Here is a 19,998-nt window from a genome sequence, read left to right on the forward strand (position 1 = left end):
GTTCTTGGCTGTTTCTTATAGTTTGCATAGTTTTTGTAACGTTGGCGTTCGACTTCGTTCGACCAGCTAAATGTTTTCATACAGTGGATATGCCGATTTGTGAGAGCTGCTGCTGCCGCTGAGTCCATGTACCGTCCGAAATCGCAGGGCAAACTAATTTTTTATTATTATTACTTATTTATTTTTTATCTGGGTCGGGGGTCAGCTTCACTGGGTTCAGGAACCTTATATAGGCCAAAATTAATCTTTTGTGTGGATATAATGAATTATTTTACCAAAAATAAAATGAAAACCACGCTCCTGCCACAAGCAACTGCTGAATTTGAAACAACAAAAGTTGTGTAATTTCCGACGGTGTTGAATGCAGCAGCAATCGCCTCCTGTGTGCACGTATTGTGTTTTTATTAAATATAACAATGAGTGTAGGAATGACAATCCAGCCCTTCTGTACATGTGGCAACAGGTAGATGATTCAAATGATTATATAAGAGCTGTTCTGGAAGACATAATTCACATTGTGAATCAGCTGCACCTTGTAGAAATAACCGCAGATGGGTAGTCAGTGCTCAGCGTTCACACGGACTGATCAATTTACTGCTTTGATTATATATTCAATTACGAGGTCTGTTAGAAAAGTATCCAACCTTTTTTATTTTTTTCAAAAACTATATGGATTTGAATCATGTGCGCTTGCATCAGCCAAGCTTGAACCTTCGTGCGCATGCGTGGGTTTTTTTCATGCCTGTCGGTTGCGTCATTCGCCTGTGGGCAGGCTTTGAGTGAGCACTGGTCCACCCCCCTCGTCGGATTTTCATTGTTAGGGAAATGGCTGAGCGATTGGAGCAGCGCTGAATCAAATTTTTCCAGAAACTGTGAGACAGCCAGGTGGAAACCATTCGGAAGATTCAGACAGCTTTTGGTGAGGATACTCTGGGTGTCACACAGATTAAGGAGCATTACAACCGGATTAAAGACGGCCCACAGCGGCGGAGCGCGCGCCGCGCTCTGCGCGGCCATCGACAAGCTGAAACGACCAGATCATTTCCAAAGTGAATGCTGTGTTGATCCGGGACGTCATCTGACTATCAGAGAAATTGCAGAAGGGGTGGACATCAGCACTTTTGCGGCACATTCCACTGTTAGAGATTTTGTAATGAAAGACGTGCGAAGGAATTTGCGCGTTGGGACAGAGCCGCAATGGTGCACAACAAAAAGCACGTCGGTGTTGGAAACCATTCGGAAGATTCAGACGGCTTTCGGTGGCTTTTCAGTCGAGTGAGTATCCGAGAAATTGTGTAACAGCTGGGCATGTCACAACTTGTCCTGTGAGACTTCCAACACGGACATGCTTTTTGTTGTGCGCCGCTCCAATCGCTCAGCCATTTCCCTGACAATGAAAGTCCGACGAGGGGGGTGGACCAGTGCTCACTCAAAGCCTGCCCACAGGCGAATGACGCAACCGACAGGCGTGAAAAAACTCTCGCATGCGCACGAAGGTTCAAGCTTGGCTGATGCAAGCGCACATGATTCAAATCCATATAGTTTTTGAAAAAAATGAAAAACTTGGATAGTTTTCTAACAAACCTCGTATATTAGCATGTGTGGTGTTTTTTTTTTTCTCCTCTTCCAAATGAGGCGTCTCATGAATATTGAGCAAGCGCTTCAGTTTGTTTATTTATTTTTTAATTGAAGCAAGACGGAGCACGCAGCGAGTCTTCAGTCTGAACCAGACAGTGAGGATTCTGATGGAGATGATCCCTCTTTTGTCCTGGATGAACAACTGGAGCAGGTGGATCCACTGACGTGCGCACAGATCTCCACAGTGGGTCAGATTGCGTGCTTCTGTTTGCAGCTTCTCCCGAACTCGGGCACTACAGAGCTGCTTCCCAGCATTGCTTCCTGAGACACAGAGCAGGATGCAGACACACAGTGCTCCAGCAGTGGCTCCAGGCCCGTTTCGTTTAAAGCATCGAGATCGTTAGCTTTGGTTTTGCTTTGTTCCTCTTTCGTTCATTTTGCGCTTTTGATTTGCAGGCTATTCGGTGATGGGAAAAGTCAGAAGCTCATTCGTCCACCTTTTCTCGACAATATGTGACTTTACTTTTTTCCCTTCGTTCAGGAATCGTTGTATGCCATGTGACCGGGCCTTCACACTACTTCAAATATATCTTGCACTGCAGTGGTACCCAGAGTGGTACCATCCCAAAACACCCACAACTTCAGCAGCCCTGTACCACCTTTGGGGGCCCTGATGTGTTACAAGGGTGCAGCCCCCCCCCCAAAAAAAAAATACATGCAAGCTACTGGTATAGCTCAGTGGGGGCAGATCTTGAGTTCTTTTTCCTTTTGCGTAGTTTTAATGTTATAAGTCATGACCGTGTTCATACTAGCCACTTTTGTCTCGACCAGGTGGAATTCACCCGTGAGATGGAAGAAGATGGCATTAAAACCCTGAAACACAACAAGCGAATCCTCTTCCAGAGGATGGCACCTTACCCCCAGCGCAAGGTCATTACGTTCAACCGTTACAACGATGACTTCTCTTTTGATATCAACTACGGTGACCTCAGCTTTTTGAGACCTGATGACCTCAGGTTAGCTGCCTGCTTCAGGAAGATGGTCAAATTTCATCTTCTAGTGATTATTTTAAAAGGCATTCTGATTCCTCAGAATGTCGGTGTGTTTTAACTAATAAGTTGAAAATGTCATTTTTTTGTAAAGTGCATTTGGTTCTTTGAACCTGACCACAGTCAAGCTGTCTGGTGTGGGAGCCAGCTTCCAGAAACATGCAGATGCGGAATCAAAGGGCATCAAAGCACATTTCAACATGGATGAAAGTGGAGTTCTCTTGTTGAATCGGGTACGTCACACTAGAACCTTATCTGTGGCTTCATGGTTTAAACCAATTTCAGGGTAACTTGGTTGTTTGTTGCTGTGACTTTGTTTTGCAGGTGGAGTCGGTCTTTGAAACCATTGTTGATGAGAAAGAAGAGGAGTCTACCTTAACTAGTATGTTTTATTAAGGAGTAGCATCAGTTTCAGCCACCCAAAATGTACATAAGACAACTTTAAATTTGGATGATCACTTAATGGATTTGAAATAATATAAATATGGATCAGTTATTACTTGTTTGCACAGAATTCACAAATGTTTGGGATGATCAAATCCTTAATTTTTATGGGTGAATAAAAAAAATCTTGTTTTATCAGATTGTACCAGAGAATCATTTGTGAGAGCAGATGTTTTACAGTATAAACATCTGTGCACAGCTGTAGCTGTAAAAATTCTGGAGGTTAGCAGGTAGTGTGAGTAGGTTAGTTAAACATCTGTCACTACATAATCACAATGCCTTGTTTTCTCTTAGAACTGGGTAACACGATTTCCACCTTGTTTGGAGGAGGATCTTCAGAACCTAGCCCAAATGTGACAGAACCTGTCCAGGTAAGCTGCTGCTGGATGCCGACAAAAACCATTTTCTACATTTCGTCAGGGAATCGTAAATGGACTGCATTTAATATAGCGCTTTTCCATCTGCATCAGACGCTCAAAGCACTTTACAGTAATGCTTCACATTCATCCCGATGTCAGGGTGTTGCCATGCAAGGTGCCCACTACACACAGGGAGCAACTATGGGATTAAGGACCTTGCCCAAGGGCCCTTAGCAATTTTCCAGTCGGGCTGGGATTTGAACCAAGAATCTTCTGGTGTCAAGCCCAACACTTAACCACTAGACCATCACCTCCCATTTTAAAAAGTTTTAAACAAAAATAAATAAATTCAGCACCTTCAACCAGTTTTGTATCTTACAAACCTGCTGTTTAACTCAGCAGCTCACTTTCCCCCCAGTTTGTAGTGGAACCATGGCATCCTTGAATAATACACGTCTAACGGTGCGGTGGCTTAGTGGTTAGCACTGGTGCCTCACAGCAAGAAGGTCTTGGGATCGCTTCCCATCCTTTCTCTGTGGAGTCTGCATGTTCTCCCCATGTTTGTGTGGGTTTCCTCCGGACGCTCCGGTTTCCTCCCACAGCCAAAACATGTTTGTTTAGAGTCTGCTCCTTTCTCTGCCCCTGACCAAGGCAGCATCTCTACATCTGGAGTTGGTCCCTGCGCTCGGACTGTAACTGCCCACTGCTCCTAGTGGGTGGATTGTGTCTAACTGTAATTAGGATGGGTTCAGTGCAGATGACAGGTTTTGCTGTATGTATGTACAGTGACAATAAAAGCTGCTGCTTCATTCTTTCACTGCTAATACTAGTGATGTTATCATAGTTCTTAGCTCTGGTCCTGCTGCTGTCTGGTTTTTAAATGAGATTTAATTTTTGAAACATTTTTCAAAAGCCTCTGACAAACTAAAAATTTGTTTTAAAGAACTTGTTCTACGTTGTTGTCCACCTAATGTCTGAGGAGAAATGTCTATATATATATATATATATATATATATATATAAAAACCACCACTACACCTACAAACAAGTAAATTTTATTCTGTTATCAGTTGTTATGTTTGCAGCATGATGTTGGCTAAAATGTTGTCACTTCACGTGTTCTCATTGTTCATTGACAATTAAAGGATCCATTTAGTTTGAAAGTGGCCTGCTTTATCTTTCTTTGTTTAGTTACATTAGCTTGTTTTTCCCACGGCATGGCCGGTGGGCTCGCCATCACAATGTGCACACAGACACACACTCAATCAATCATGCAGCATTTCACATGTGAGCGAGTTGACCTCAGCTGTACTTGTTATGTGCATTACGCACAGTCACTCCCAGAAGCCTGTTGATTTGGGGATAAAAGTTCAAGGTCAGTAGAGCATATTTTGATTAAAATCTTACGGCCGCAATAACGTCTTTTTTTCTGGTATGTGTGTTAGGCTTGATGAAGCCTATTGATTTTTGAGGTCAAAGGTTAAAAAAATCACTGAACTGCACTTTATAAATGGCTTCTGCAGAAAAGTGTCAGTTGTCAGTGGAAAGCTTATCATTTGCCCAGGGTGCTGTACTAGTGCACAGATGTTTTATGTTGTCTAGCTTAGTTTTCTTATTTACCTTTTTAGGAAACTGCAAAGCTCTTCTTTTTGGTAATAAATATATTTGAATTGGCTCAACATCTGTGTAAGTTGTGATATTTTTATTGCTGAAAGAGCTAGACTTGAGCAGAATTGGAATGAATTGTTGCTCTTCTTGCTGACACTTTGGTGCTTTTGCCCCCAGGATGAAGAGGAGGTGCCTCCAGACTCTGGGAAGGAGGGTAAAGAAGAAGGTGGTAAGACTGAAGAACAGAAGGAAGAAACTGCTGAAGAAAAGGGGGAAGGGACGGACAAAAGCGAATCTCAAGAGAAAAGCCAGGAGACGACTGAGTCTGCTGGTACAAAGACTGATGCCAAGGTAGGATCGATCAGTGAAAAGAATTATTATTTTTATTCAGCAAAGTAGATAAGTCCAGAAGCTAATGTTACCAGCTCATGTTGATAGTTTGCTACCTAGAATGATCAGGTAGTTATGATTAAGCAGTGATTTCTCTTCAAGTCCTGGGCCGGCCCGGTTTCATCAAGCAGTCAAATCTTGTTTAGTGGACTAAACTCACTGAGTCAACTCATTTTTTGGCGTTAGTCATTGCACAAAGTGCTTAGTCGGTTAAAGTTTCGCGTTACCCAACTCAAGTTTTTAGCCTGGTACAGAGGAGGCTAATCTTACCGTATTTTCCGGACTATAAGTCGCACTTTTTTACATGTTTTGGCCGGGGGTGCGACCTATACTCCGGTGCGACTTATAAATGAAAAATATACCGGTAGGATCTCAATTAATTTACTGTAACAAAACAATTTTACGTGACAGAGTCGATCTATGTTTTAAAATGGCCACCGGAAAAGGAAATGCAATGCATCATGGGCACTGTAGTATGACGGCCATCCTATAGTTCACGCTGGTCGCGATAACCAATCAGAGAACAGAACTTTGGATGCGTATTCCTCACCTCACCCACAGCGTGTGAAGCTGACGAACTCGGTGCTTGCTGTTATTCCGGCTTGGCGAACAGAACAGCTTCAACCCTTGGATATCAATGTGAGCAGAGTGTTTAAGTTGACGCTGAGAGCTGCGTGGGAGCATTGGGTGAGCGACGGCGGAGGATTAGCGTGTGCACTTGGAAGGAGCTGGCGTCGATGATTGTGAAAAGCGTTTCAAGCAGACGAACATGGTGTTTATTCCGGGACGGCTAACAAGACAGCTTCAACCCTTGGATATCAGTGTGAGCAGAGTTGACGCTGAGAGCTGCATGGGAGCACTGAGCGACGGCGGAGGATTAGCGTCTGCACTTGGAAGGAGCTGGATCGACACCGCTGGGTGGTCATGAGCTGCGCAGGTAGGTGCTGCATGGTTCGGCTCGCAATGTGGTCCGCAAAATACAAACATATCCGTAGGTAAAATGCAGCTCACGAGAGGGCACTCGAGGCTTGTGTGACTGTTCCTGCGACTTCTGACTACCATAGAAAAATAAAATTTTAACGTTACTGATAACATAACAAGACAACGGAGAAGGCCCGAAAAAATGCTACCAAAAAGAAAATCATACTCTGCAGATTACAAGTTGCGACTGGTGAAATATGCATCCGAAAACGGTAGCCGTCACAATATTATCATCTGAACTTTTCATGTTAACATACCTGTATGTCCATGGGACTTATAGTCCAGTGGACCTTATTTATGGTTTATTTTTCTTTATAATGGATAAAGTGGCTGGTGCGACTTATACTCCGGTGCGACTTATTTATGGTTTATTTTTCTTTATAATGGATAAAGTGGCTGGTGCGACTTATACTCCGGTGCGACTTATAGTCCGGAAAATACGGTATTTTTGTCAACAAAACTTCAGTGTCTTACCTCAAAAAAGGCAGCTATCATGTGCCATCACTTGATGGAGGAGGAAGGAAGGAAGGAGAGATATGTGGCAGGAGTGGGTTTTCCAGGGCCAGAATAATCCATTGGAGATGTTTATGTTTAGGTGGGGAATGCTTCTCCTCTGTTGCGGTGGACTCGGCCATGTTTGGACCAGACAGGCCAACCCGAAAGTAAACAAAATTGGCACGCATTGGAGGTGTTTATTGGCAACTGCACTCGTAAGACTGCTATGAACGTGAAAATCGTAGACTAACTTAAGGTGGCTAATCTACATGTTTAGCCATAAATGTGAAATGGAGATTAGAGGGATAATGTTGAGCGACTTAACTATAGTCGACTAAGTAAGGTGATTAGACTGCTTTATGAAACCGGCCCAAATCTGAATATCTTTACAACATAATAAGTGCAAAAATTAAAAATGAGTAGGTTTTTTTTTTTTTTTTTTTTTTTTTTTTTTTTAAATGTCCCATTACTGAACAAAAATGCTTTTATATAGTGAAGTAAAGATACAAAATATATGAAACACTTACTGGCACGGCTTTGAATTTGTCCCTCAAAAAGCACAACAAATAAAACTCTTGTGCTTAATTGTCAGTGTTCATATCACCTCATGAGAGAGTGATATGAGATGAGAGGCTGATCTAGAACAGGTGTAGCACCTGTCATGGGCTTCTGTGCCCCAATGTTGTCTTGTTGTCCATACTTCACAAGGTTTGTTTACATTGTGCCCTGAACCGGTGTCGCAGACGGAACGCTACCCCTAAACATCGGTCTGCCCTGCCTTCGCTGTGCATCTGTCGTTAGCCGCGGTTCAGGGATTATCACCTCATTTCTGCTTAAAACTGCACTCCAGTCATCATCTGTCTCAGCGACAGATATCTGAAGCATTTGTTCAACAATCATTTCCACATAAATTCACCATTATTTCATAATAAAAGAAGGAGGAAGTGATCAGAGTGCTGCAGCTATATGAGCTGCTAGCTGATGTATTCACTGCACATCGGTCATTTCAAAGCGTCAGAGTATCGCCTCGTTTCTGCTTGAATCTGACTTTAGAATGATTTAAGAGGTTTTACCTTGTCATCTGATGGTTAATAATCCATTTGATTGCTTTGGGTGAAGAGACTGTCTTAGACAAGTGGCTGAGTTCTGAAATGACTCATGCGCAGTGGAGGCAGGGTGGACCAATCTTTAGGGGCAGACCATTTGGTCTGCGACAGCGGAACTCTGCTGAAACTGACCTCTTACGTCAGTCACGGACCGCGAGATTCACAACTGCGAAACAGCAAATAGCCCTTACAACAGGTATATGTGGATTCTGCTGTAGATTTGGTCTGAGAAGTTCCTGCGTGTGGAATTGCTGGCAGGATTAGCATTCTGGCTGCTACAAAGGTTTTCACGAAGCTCACAAACAGCTGAGGTGTAAAAGTGTCACCAGATGTGGATGCTGCACAAGTACATCACATGATCTTCAAGCTGACCTCACCTGGTCCAGATTGCACGCTGAGTAGAGAGTACCCTCCAGAGTTACTCAAATGACTACTTCTCCTGTTGAAGGAGGAGAAAGATGGAGATAAATCGCCCAATGCTGAGGCAGAGAAGGAACCTGACAAGGAGGTGAAACCTCAGAAAAAGACGAAAATGTCTGAAGACATTACTGTGGAACTCTTAATCAACGATCTACTTGATCCCACTGCAGAAGACCTTACGTCCTCTAAAAAGAAGTAAAACTATTTTCTTTTCACATTATGTTTTAAAGTTTCCCTGTTGGTATTGATGATTGTGTTTGAGAAACAAGTTTTGTTTTTGTTTTTTTTCAGACTGCAGGATTTGACAGACAGAGACTTGGCCAAACATGAAAGAGAAAAGACTTTGAACAGTCTTGAAGCCTTTATCTTTGAAACGCAGGTAAGAATTAATTCTGAAACATGTTTCGTTTTAATCTAGGAAATTGAAGTCATCAAGTTGTCTTAAACATAAGATATAATTGTTATTGGCATATCTGCAGGTCGAAATGAAACATTTTCTGCGTCATGAATTCTACTCTTCCTTAAAGGACCATACCAACCATTTTGTACATTTGAGCCCAATATGTCACCCTAGTCAGAGGTTAAGAGCGCTCTGGAGCATGTTTTCATCCAGGATGTCTCTGTACATTATTTTTCCCTCAATCCTGACAGTCTTCCAGTTCCTGTTGCTGGAAAAACATCCCCACAGCATGATGCAGCCACCACCATGCTTCACTGTATGGATGGTGCCTGGTTTCTTCCAAACATGACTCCTGGCATTCACACCAAAGAGTTCAATCTTTGTCTCATCAGACTAGAGAATTTTGTTTCTCACGGTCTGAGAGTCCTACTGGTGCTTTTTGGCAAACTCCGGGCAGGCTGCCATGTGCCTTTTACTAAGGAGTGGCTTCCGTCTGGCCACTCTACCATACAGGCCTGATTGCTGCAGAGATGGTTCTCCTCCTCCTGTAAGGTTCTTCTCTCTCTACAGAGAGCTGGAGCGCTGATAGAGTGACCATTGAGTTCTTGCTGACCTCCCTGACTAAGACCCTTCTCCCCAGATCACTCAGTTTATACGGGTGGCCAGCTCTAGGAAGTGTCCTGGTGGATCTGAACCTCTTCAGATTTACAGATGATGGAGGCCACTGTGCTCATTGAGACTTCCAAAGCAGCAGAAATGTTTCTGTACCTTTCCCCAGATTTGTACCTTGAGACAATCCTTTCTCTGAGGTCTACAGACATTTCCTTTGACTTCATGTTTGGTTTGTGCTCTGACATGCACTGTCAACTGTGGGACCTTATATGTAGACAGGTGTGTGTTTCCAATTTATGTCCAGTCAACTGAATTTACCCCAGGTGGACTCCAATTAGGCCTCATTAAAAAAAAAAAAAAAACATTAGTTCATCATCCCCGTCCGCATGTCGAAATCGGCCCGCATTAATATATATTTTTTTATTTTGCCGAATTTTGACTGTGGTACAGCTGGTGCAAGAACCGGCACATTCGCTACGTGGTGAGTGTGCTTTGGCCAAAGACGGCTGAAGTTTACCGAGCCAGACCTGGAACTTATTGCTTGTCGTTACTGACAGCCACAGACGCGAAGACGGTGCCATTTATCGTGATAGATTGTCAACAAAGCCAATAAGCTGAAGCCATGGTACGGAGTGAGCGTTCCCCCCGGGGCGACCATGAGTGATATTTGCAGCCAGAATGCATGTGGTATGCAGGACAGTGGAGGTAGCTTGGATGCTAAGTACAACGGTTGCCAGGTGAGATTTTCCTCATTCGCATCTTCTGCTTTGGTGACTCATTAGTGCCAAAAAGCACTCGCACTTGGTAGTTTGGTTGCTTGGTCCAGCCTACAAGGTTTTTTTTTTTTTTTTTTTTTTTTTTTTTTGAGGATACTTCTGGCATTATCTAGATATTTTTGTGGATTTTAATCAAATAGTATTGCAGAGCTGTGAGCCTGGTTTTGTTATAGTTCTAAATGAAGCTTGAAATGAATACTTTCTGGATGCACTGTATGTATCAAATAGCCCTCCATGGTTTAGTTTTACCTCATAAATAAAATTCTCACCCCCTACTCATCTTCCAAGATTTACCAATGTATTCCAAAATTCTATTGGAAAAAAAATCCTAATATATGCAAGGTGAATACTTCTACATCGTGCAGAAATGCCAGCAATCGTTTTATATATGGAGTTGTTGAATTTAAAATTTCAAAGTACACTTCGCATTTCTTTTGCATCTTATGCTTTGATGACATAGTGAAACTGAGATCACACATTGAACATAATGCAGTGGCAATGTGACTTTTCATCACATCCTGCGCCCCTAATTGAGCTGTGAGTGGACTGTTTAAACAAACACCAGTACCCTCATAATGTGTCAGACGATGACTGCAGAATAGATTTTTCTTCTAGCCGTTACAATCCCTGATGACTGTGGCTGCTGTCAGTAATGCAACATTGCTGTAATTAAAATAAATCAATTTTGCATTTAGATTATCTTAACTAAAACAGTTAATGCACTCTCTAGGACAAACTTTACCAGGACGATTATCTGCTGGTGGTGTCAGAGGAGGAGAAGACTCAGATCTCCACTAAGCTGACTGAGGCCTCGGCGTGGATGGATGAGGATGGCTACACGGCTACCACCAAGGAGCTGAGAGCGAAGTTGTCTGAGCTGAAGACCCTGTGCAAGGACATGTTTTTTAGGGTGGAGGAACGACGCAAGTGGCCAGACCGCCTGACTGCCCTGAACAGCATGCTCAACACTTCCAGCTTCTTCTTGAAGTGAGTGTGGATGGCGGTGGCAGGATTTTGTTGGAACCTTTCTGACTTTTTCATATTTCACTTCTTACTTTAAAGGAGTGCAAAAATGATTCCAGAAGATGACCAAATCTTCACTGAAGTCGAGCTGAACATGTTGGAAAAAGTGATCAATGAAACAACGGTACATGGCACATGCTGTAAAAGTAACTGTGTGTGTGTGGTCACTTGTTGAATGTCCTCCCTCACCTTCCTTGCCTTCCATAATGTCTCTGTTCCAGACATGGAAGAATGAAACTTTAGCAGAGCAAGAGAAACGGTCACCAAAGGAACGCCCGATTCTGCTGTCCAAAGACATAGAGTCCAAGCTGGCCCTGCTGGATCGGGAGGTGAACTATTTGCTCAACAAGGCCAAGTTTGCAAAGCCAAAGGCTAATGCTAAAGCCAAGAACAGCACCAACTCTGATAAAGGCAACACGTCCGACAACAGCACCACCGAGGAGAAGATAATTCCTTCCACAGACGAGAGCGAGGCCCCCAAAAAAGGTGGGTGAAATTGACGCAAAGCATCTCCATTTTATGTGCTGTATTATAATAGTCAAGTGCTCTCTGTGTGTGTGTGTGTGTGTGTGCGCGCGCGTGTATATGGCTTTGATCATGGAGAAACTGGGGAGACTTGATGTTTGCCATTTGGTGTGCTTATGTATTTTGGGTCAAGAATGAACACTGCGAAAACAGAAAGTTGCTAGGACTAATGATTTTGGAGAAATGAGCAATTTTAGCTAACAACAATGCACCATGGGAATTCGGGGTTTTTAAATGTTATTATGGTTCATGTTAGTGTAACTGTTGTTGATTTATTGTTTTTGTAGTTGAGTTGGTTAAGTCAGTTTAGTTAAGTGTCAGGTTACTGTTACCATGAGTGAAAACTGTAGTGCTTTTGATGTCTTCCACCATCGTCTCTTTGTGGGTATGTAAAATTAAAAGCGCCTGCTTGCAGCAGAATGCAGAAAAGGAAAAAAAAACTCTGCGTGTGTGTGTGTATAATTCAATCACAGACAAATTGGGGAGAGCTGACATTTAGCATGCTTATATATTTTGGTGAAGGATGAACGTGGCCAAAACAAAGTTGATAGGACTAATAGTTTTGGAGAAACTACAGGGATTGGCTAACACTGAACAATGTAATGATTACATTCTGGACACACACACCATTCCAACAGAGGGGGGTAAATAATTTATACATTAAAAGCGTACATGTGTGATTTCATTAAGTAAGTTCAGTGTAAGTGTGTAGTGTAACTGTAAATATGCTAAAAAAAATACACAAATGCCAGAAAGTTCCATTGTGTCCATATAAAAAATCAAATGATAAAATATAATAGTGTGTGTGTATGATAACAAGAACCTAAACAATGTATAAATAAATTAACATTAAAAAATGTCATTAACAGGAAACAAAAAGGTTGAATTCTTTTAAAAACTGTTGAGGTCTCAGGTTCTAAAACATTCTGGATTTGCATGCAATTCCAACTCATTATATAAACTGCACAATTTCTATTCCTTTTATATATTTAAAAAGGGCGTTTTCAAAATTACTGAAGGTGTGGCTGGATACACTTTAGCTCTGTTGCAAGCATTAAGAAGTGTTTGATAGGAGTTCTTTGGCTGAGACCACATCGTAAATGTACATAGTTGAACTGCAGTTATCAAGGTGAAGGTTTGTCATAGACCTCAAACAAGTACTTGGAAATAAAAAAAAAAACTAAATATTATTTAATGTAAACATCACATGAAAATGTCATATTTATTGCTGTGTGTTAGTCTGAACTTTCTTAATGGAGGTGTATTTTTGTTTGTTTTTTATCAGAAGAGGTACCGCCAGAAAAAACCCCACCTACTGAAAATACTGCACAGAAAGACTCAGATAGCCAATCACAGCCCACAGAAGAAACGACGACAGGTTGGTCAAACCAGTTACTAATGATAAGGTTTGGGCACTAAAACCTGGTTCAAATATGACACCAATTTCCCTTCTTTTATTGTCTACTGGATTGAATCAGACCAGAGATTTTAGAGCAAAGTTAGCACTTGAGGGCATATACGAGCACTGAGAAGGCAAACTGAATGAAAAGACTAAATATTCAGACCAGATATGAATAAGGCTCATCATAGAAGGGTTCTTTCACTTCAGAGCAAGAAAATGTAAATAAGATTGAAGTTCCTCCTTAGGACACATCTTGAAAAGATGTGGTACCATGACCAATTGTACAGTCTGTTATATGAAAGTATAAGAAGATTGGGACCATATAGTCTTTACAGCACCGTAGGAGGCCCAAATTAACACTCAGAAAAAAACTAACGTACCATTGTTCCAAAGGTCCAACAGAACCTCAGTATTACAACTAACAAATGAGTTTGAAACATGAAACCCACTGAAACAGTTTTCTGATTTTTTTTTTTTTTTTTTTTTTTTTTTATAATGTTGATTTGTAAGTATGGTGTCCCATGAGTGGCAGTGAAAATTTAGGGCCTCGACAGACCAGACCAAACCTGGGCAGCAGAGGTTACGTCATCTCGCTCTGGTGGAAGGAGCCAGAGCTTGTGCAAGAGGTGAAGTGCTACCGGTTAGATCTGGTGGGCCTTGCTTCCACAAACAGCATTGGCTCCAGAACCACACCCCTTGATGGAGTTGGACTTTATTCTCTTGAGTTGCCCAAGGTGTGAAGGTCCAGGTGGTTGTGGAGATACTCATGAGTTCCCGGCTGAGTACCGCTACCATGGAGTTTACCTCTGTAGATGAGAAGGTCAACTCCTTGTGCCTTTGGGGGGGCGCTCTGACTGTTGTTTGTGCATATGCACCAAGCAGCAGTTCAAAGAATTTGGCTTCTTGGAGTCCTGTATGGGGCTCTGGTGGGGGACTCCATTATTCTGCTGAGGAACTCTAACACACACGGGCAATGACAGAGACACCTGGAGAGGTGTAGTTGGGAGGAACAGCCTCCCTGATCTAAGCCCGGGTGGTTGTTTGTTATTGGACTTTTGTGCTGGTCACGGAGTGTCCATAACGAACACCGTGTTCAAACATAAGGCTGTTCATAAACGTACATGGTACCAGAGACCCTAGGCCGAAGGTCGATGATAGATTTTGTGATCATATCATCTGATCTGGGGCTGCATATTCTGGACACTGCGGTCAAGAGAGGGGCAGAGCTGTCAACTGATCACCAACTGGTGGTGAGTTGGATCAGAGGGTGGGGGAGGACTTTGGACAGACCTGGTAAGCCCAAACAGTGCGGGTGAACTGGGAACATCTAGAGAATCCCACTGTCCAACAGCTCTTCAGCTCATACCTCCGTTGGAGCTTTTCTGGCATCCCTGTGGAGGTTGCATTGAACCAGAATGGCAATGTTCAAAGCTTCCATTGCTGCAGTAGGGAACTGTGGCCTGAAGGTCTTCAGTTTGGTGGGCTCAAGGTCTCATCACTGTTTTTTTTTGCAGATGATGTGCTCTTGTTAGCTTCATCGGCCTGTGACCTCCAGCACTCACTGGATCAGTTCACAGCCAAGTGCAAAGCGGCTGGGATGAGGATCAGTACCTCTAAATCTGGTTCTGAACAGGAAACCGATGGACTGCCTACTCTGGGTAGGAAATGAGGTCTTGCCCCAAATAAAGGAGTTCAAGTACCTTGCGGTCTTGTTCTTGAGTGAGGGGACAATGGGGCACGAGATTGGCCTGAGAATCGGTGCAGTGGGGGCGATGTTGCATTCACTCTACCGTACTGTTGTGCCAAAAAGGGAGCTGAGCCAAAAGGTGAAGCTCTTGATCATCTGGCCAATCTTCGTTCTTACTCTCACTTTTGGTCATGAGGGTTTGGTCATGGCCGAAAGCACAAGACTGCGGGTACAAGCAGCTGAAATGGGTTTCCTCAGGAGGGTGGTTGGTGTCTCCCTTAGAGATAGGGTAAGAAGCTCGGTCATTCATGAGGAGCTCGGAGTAGAGCCGCAGCTCCTTCGTGTTGAGAGGAGCCAGCTGAGGTGGTTCGGGCATCTGGTAAAGGATGCCTCCTGGACGCCTCCCTAGGGAGGTGTTCCAGGCACGTCCAGCTAGGACGTGGGTTAAAGCAATAAATTTTCATCCGACTGAAATTTTTTTCCTGGCAAAAGTCAATGCCAGCAATTCCCTAAAATGTGACGTATTGGGGCCACACACTCTTCTTTTTTTTTTTCCTCAATAAATACTATAAACACATTATACAGTATACAAATCTATTCTAAATAGCCTCTGAGGGGACAGGGAGATAAAAAGAATGCAAAATGTGAACATAAAGGTACATAAAAGGGTGGTGGGAAGCGGGGTGTGGTCTTGATTCTGGGGGATCTCCCCCAGAACATTTTTAAAAGAGCAAGTCAAATTTTGTGTATCCTAGTGAATTTTAATAGGTATGAAGCCCTCTGAAACTCAGAAATTTCACTTCAATCTGTGAAGTAAAAACAGTATTGGGGGGTTTGGGGGATCTCCCCCAGAAATTTTTTAAAAGAGCAAGTCAAATTTTGGTGAATTTTAATGGTTATGAAGCCATCTGAAACAAAGAAAACTCATTTCAAACTGTCAAGTAAAAGTTCATCTTCTGTAGTATTTTTATTGGTTCTAGTCCGGTAAATGCGCCAAAAGGGTGCTGTGTCGCTGGCTGTACAGTCAGAAGAATACAAAATTAGGGCCTAAAGCAATTGACAACGTTGTTCTGCTGCACACCTGTTTTGAAAATGCATGCGCACTGACAAACTCAACACTGGCTCATTTACATTTAATCGGTAAAATGCTCTCACTCGTAAAACAAACTAGGGCTGCAACTTGTCTTAATTCTCATGTGTGCCATTATTACGGTAAACAAGTACAACCCCTGGCAAAAATTATGAAATCACCGGCCTCGGGGAATTCATTGTTGTTTAATTTTGTAGAAAAAAAGCAGATCAGACATGACACAAAACTAAAGTCATTTCAAATGGCAACTTTCTGGCTTTAAGAAACACTATAAGAAATCAAGAAAAAAAAATTGTGGCAGTCAGTAACGGTTAATTAAGATAAAACAAAGAATCAACAAAGCAGCAGATCGAAGCAATGCTTCATTGGTTCAAAGCAAAGCCACACCCTGTTCTACTTGGGGAAGGTCTGCCAATGTTCCCACGAAGACAGGGAGGAGACGACCGTGGCTCATAGCAATCAGTAAACAGAGCGGAGAGGAATGAAAATTCATACGGTCCCTTCCTCCGCGGTGCAGCACCATCCATGCTGATATTACTGCTGCTTTGATTAGCGTGGAATGGTATGTTGCTTTGACAATGAGAGTATCATATTTCAGCCCCAAAACGCACATGATACCATGTGTGCGCGCGTATGTGTGGTTAAATTTTCCAAATGACGGAAATCTGTTGTGGTGACGGAGAACTTTAACCCATGAGCTAGGAGGAGACCGTGGGGAAGACCCAGGACTAGGTGGAGAGATTATATCTCCACACTGGTCTGGGAATGCCTCAGGATCCCCCAGTCAGAGGTGGTCAATATGGCTGTGGAAAGGGAAGTTTGGGGTCCCCTGCTGGAGCCCCTGCAATCCAGTAATGGATATGTTTGAAGGTGAGTGAGTGATTTGTAAGTAATGGCTCTATTCATGGTCAACAACCTTTCAGGTTGCGGTGATTGAGTAGTCTCCTAAAGGTGGACGCTGTCACATTGTTCATCTTCAGATTCTGGAGGACCTTAGGAACAACATTTCATCAGTTGAACCTCCTTCTTTGTTCAGTCTTGGTGCATTTCATTGTTCTTTGATATATTTAAACATCAACCATATGTACTGGTTTTTTGTTTTGTTCTTGATTTCAGGATCAGCAGAGAAACCCCGACATGAAAACCACATAGAAGATGAATTATAACAGCTGGAAACATTTCACTCTATTTATTGACAGTGTATAAATGTTCAAGTTTCTTCTAGCGCCGTCTTTCCGTTTTTGTTTAGACTTTTTTGTTGTTTTTTCTGCCTATGTTTGTTGACCTGCTGAAAGTTTAAGGATCGGAGACCACTCATCTCCTGCTCTACTATCATGGATTCTGTAAGCAACAACACTTATACACCGAGAAGAACCACTTTATTGTTATGCTCTTTGTCATTCAGCATGAGAGACTTGAAGCAGTGACTGCTTTAAAAGCTGCTACAATGAGCTCACCTCTGTTCACGTGTGAATTTAAAGTCGGCGTAGACTGTAGCTCCACAGCAGCAGTTGATTGAAGTAACAGGAAACTTGTTCTCATCTGTTTAAAAAAGGGAAAAAACATTTTAGTTTACATCATTTAATACAAACTCATCTTCTGAAATTAGGTGTTAAAATTAAAACCCAATCTGTCGCTTTTAAATGCTTTGTTGTGCTAAATATTCATGCTGGGCAGTTGAGGTGCGCAGGACGCCAGTGTCTGTCATCACACTTAACACCGTATAAATCTGTTTCTCCGCCAGACCAGAAATATTTTTTATGCTGCTGATGAAATGATGAAGAAAAAATTAAGCCGAATAACTGTTAATTTTGAAATTGATAATAACTTGAGTGCAGCTCTGAGGCCGTGGTGATCGGAGCTGGATATGGTGTGTATGGCGATTAATCCCCTCCTGTTCTGATGAGTCAAAACAGCTGTTAAATAAGCTTCTTATTGACATAATTCCCTATAAAGTCATTTTCACATAAAGACTCAACAGTCATGGAAATGGCTGAACTGTGATTCTGTTGTGTGAACCAGTGGACCTTTGGTGCTGGCTTGTTTAAGCCTTAACCACAGACCAGACCTTTAACATATAAAATTGTTTAAAAAAATAAATAAATAAAATCTTTGATTCATGTCATTTTTCCATCCAGATTTTAACTGAGAGGGCAAATTTGAAAATGAAATCGGTCCAGGTTAAACTCTTCCTCACATACGCTCATAAATATATTAATCATTGTCATCATCCAAAAAGTGCAAAATACAGTGATATGGGAAGGGTGATCATATCACCCCTCCCTAAAAAGCATGCAGCCTGAACTCTGATCTGTTTGGATCCCCTCTATAACCTGCCTTGTTTCCTCACCACTGGCAGGATCAGGATTTGTCCTGTTCTGGCCTTTCTGTCTGTTAACAACTAGTTGATTTTTGTATTGAGATTTAGGCCACAGTGATGTTGCTGGTGTGTGTGGTTCTGTGGATGATACAAATTTACTTCACTCAAGTCCCTAATTTCTGCATTCATAAACTGTCAGTGTATTAATAGTCGTTTGTTTTTTGTTTTTTTGTTTTGTGTTTTTTTTTTTTTTTTTTTTAAGTGTAAATGTAAACTTGGATTTCAGATGTTCTTGATGATGTGACTGAAACAATTGAGGTGTGGGGTCTTTTTTTTTTTCCCTTCCTCTTCTCAAAGCTTCAAATGGTTTAAAATGTGATGAAGCTTGAATGTACTGCTTGAACAGTTTTTGTTAATAGTCTACCAGGAAGTAAAGTGATGATGGCCTAGTCTCTCTTGGATCTTCCTTCTCAAATATGAGGATTTGCATCTTTTCCTCATGTTTATTCATTATTTTGGGTTTTGCACTAATGGTCAAATGATGAACTTTTGACTCTGACATCATGGTGATTTACTTCTGTATTGTGACATTTAGAAACGAAACAATTAATGAATTGGTGGACTCATTAATTCTGCCCATTTTCATTAAATGGGCCTCAAACTGCTGTTTTGTACTTTTTTACCAACTGCAGTCAGGCTTTTGTTTCTCCTGAAATGAAGCTTAAAATAAGTTTAAGCTCTACAGTTAAAATGTTGTTGGAAATGTATCTGTTGACAAATCTGCTGCATCAGTTTCTCCGCATATACCTGCTAACCCTCATCCTGTTAATCTCGTTGATTGAATTGTAGTCTTTTTTTTTTTCTTTTTCTTATTCCCTGATGCCAATAAAATCTATGAAGTGCTTGAATGTGTCTTAGTGACAAACCCCATGTTTTCAAATGGCCGTAAGCTGCTAAACTTGAGGAGGCGGTGTATCTGTTACTGTTCTTTACCTCATAATGCTGTTTTATGGCACAGCTTCTTGTTGAGATGCTTAGTCCATTTGGCCCATAAGGGTGTATGGGGGGGGAGATTCGGATCAACAGTGTGCTTTTTTTTTTTGTGTGTGTGTGTGCCGCAGCGTCAATAATTTAGAGGGAGGATCTGAATAAAACAAATGTCAAGTGTGGGAAGATGTAAGCAATGTTGTATTTCTAAACTGTTAATTAAATCTCTTTTTAAGAAAAATACTAAGTTGTCTAAGTCTTTGTCGCCAGATCTTAATGGGGTTTAGTGATTGAACCACAAGACTACAGTTGTATTGCAAACTTTCACATTCAAATGTTGAGGCTTTAAATGGCTTCTTTGTTTTTGGGTTTTTTTTTTTCTGGAAAGCGCAGAGTAATATGAAAAAACTGTTTATTTAAAAAGGGCATTGACTCAGTGCAGCTTGCCCTGTCCCCATATATCCTCCAGACTACCGTTCGCAGCACGTCCAGTTTTAAAGTTGTACTCCATGACCTCCCGACTTAATGTGATGCATTTCTCATGAACAAAATGTTGGTATGAGGCATTCATCCCATGTTTTTAAGGCCTCATCCACACTGAAGCTGAACTTTCCCTGGCCTGTACAATCTTTTTGTCATTTTTGTTTTTTTTCTTCCAGAATGGTGTTTATTTGGTCTAATGACGAGCATAATATTGACTTTGACTGAAAAATTGCATTAAAACTGGAAATCGTGCAGAAATTGAGT

At 41.9% G+C, this 19,998-nt stretch overlaps 1 protein-coding gene across 2 annotated transcripts in view; it reads left to right on the plus strand.

The window, feature by feature from the left end:
* hyou1 (hypoxia up-regulated 1) overlaps positions 1 to 19,492 on the plus strand; it is a 43,054-nt gene extending 23,562 nt beyond the window's left edge. For both annotated transcript variants that reach the window (XM_034178860.1, XM_034178859.1), the window contains exons 13-24: positions 2,410 to 2,594; positions 2,722 to 2,860; positions 2,952 to 3,009; positions 3,366 to 3,442; positions 5,215 to 5,388; positions 8,458 to 8,624; positions 8,721 to 8,808; positions 10,948 to 11,204; positions 11,280 to 11,364; positions 11,462 to 11,726; positions 13,051 to 13,143; positions 17,061 to 19,492. In XM_034178860.1, coding sequence (XP_034034751.1) covers positions 2,410 to 2,594; positions 2,722 to 2,860; positions 2,952 to 3,009; positions 3,366 to 3,442; positions 5,215 to 5,388; positions 8,458 to 8,624; positions 8,721 to 8,808; positions 10,948 to 11,204; positions 11,280 to 11,364; positions 11,462 to 11,726; positions 13,051 to 13,143; positions 17,061 to 17,110 — 1,638 coding nt within the window. In that variant the 3' untranslated portion in view covers positions 17,111 to 19,492. The remainder of the gene's footprint in view (positions 1 to 2,409; positions 2,595 to 2,721; positions 2,861 to 2,951; positions 3,010 to 3,365; positions 3,443 to 5,214; positions 5,389 to 8,457; positions 8,625 to 8,720; positions 8,809 to 10,947; positions 11,205 to 11,279; positions 11,365 to 11,461; positions 11,727 to 13,050; positions 13,144 to 17,060) is intronic.
* Positions 19,493 to 19,998: the final 506 nt, after the last annotated feature.

The sequence above is a fragment of the Thalassophryne amazonica genome, chromosome 9, assembly GCF_902500255.1.
Source record: "Thalassophryne amazonica chromosome 9, fThaAma1.1, whole genome shotgun sequence".
Lineage (NCBI taxonomy): Eukaryota > Metazoa > Chordata > Actinopteri > Batrachoidiformes > Batrachoididae > Thalassophryne > Thalassophryne amazonica.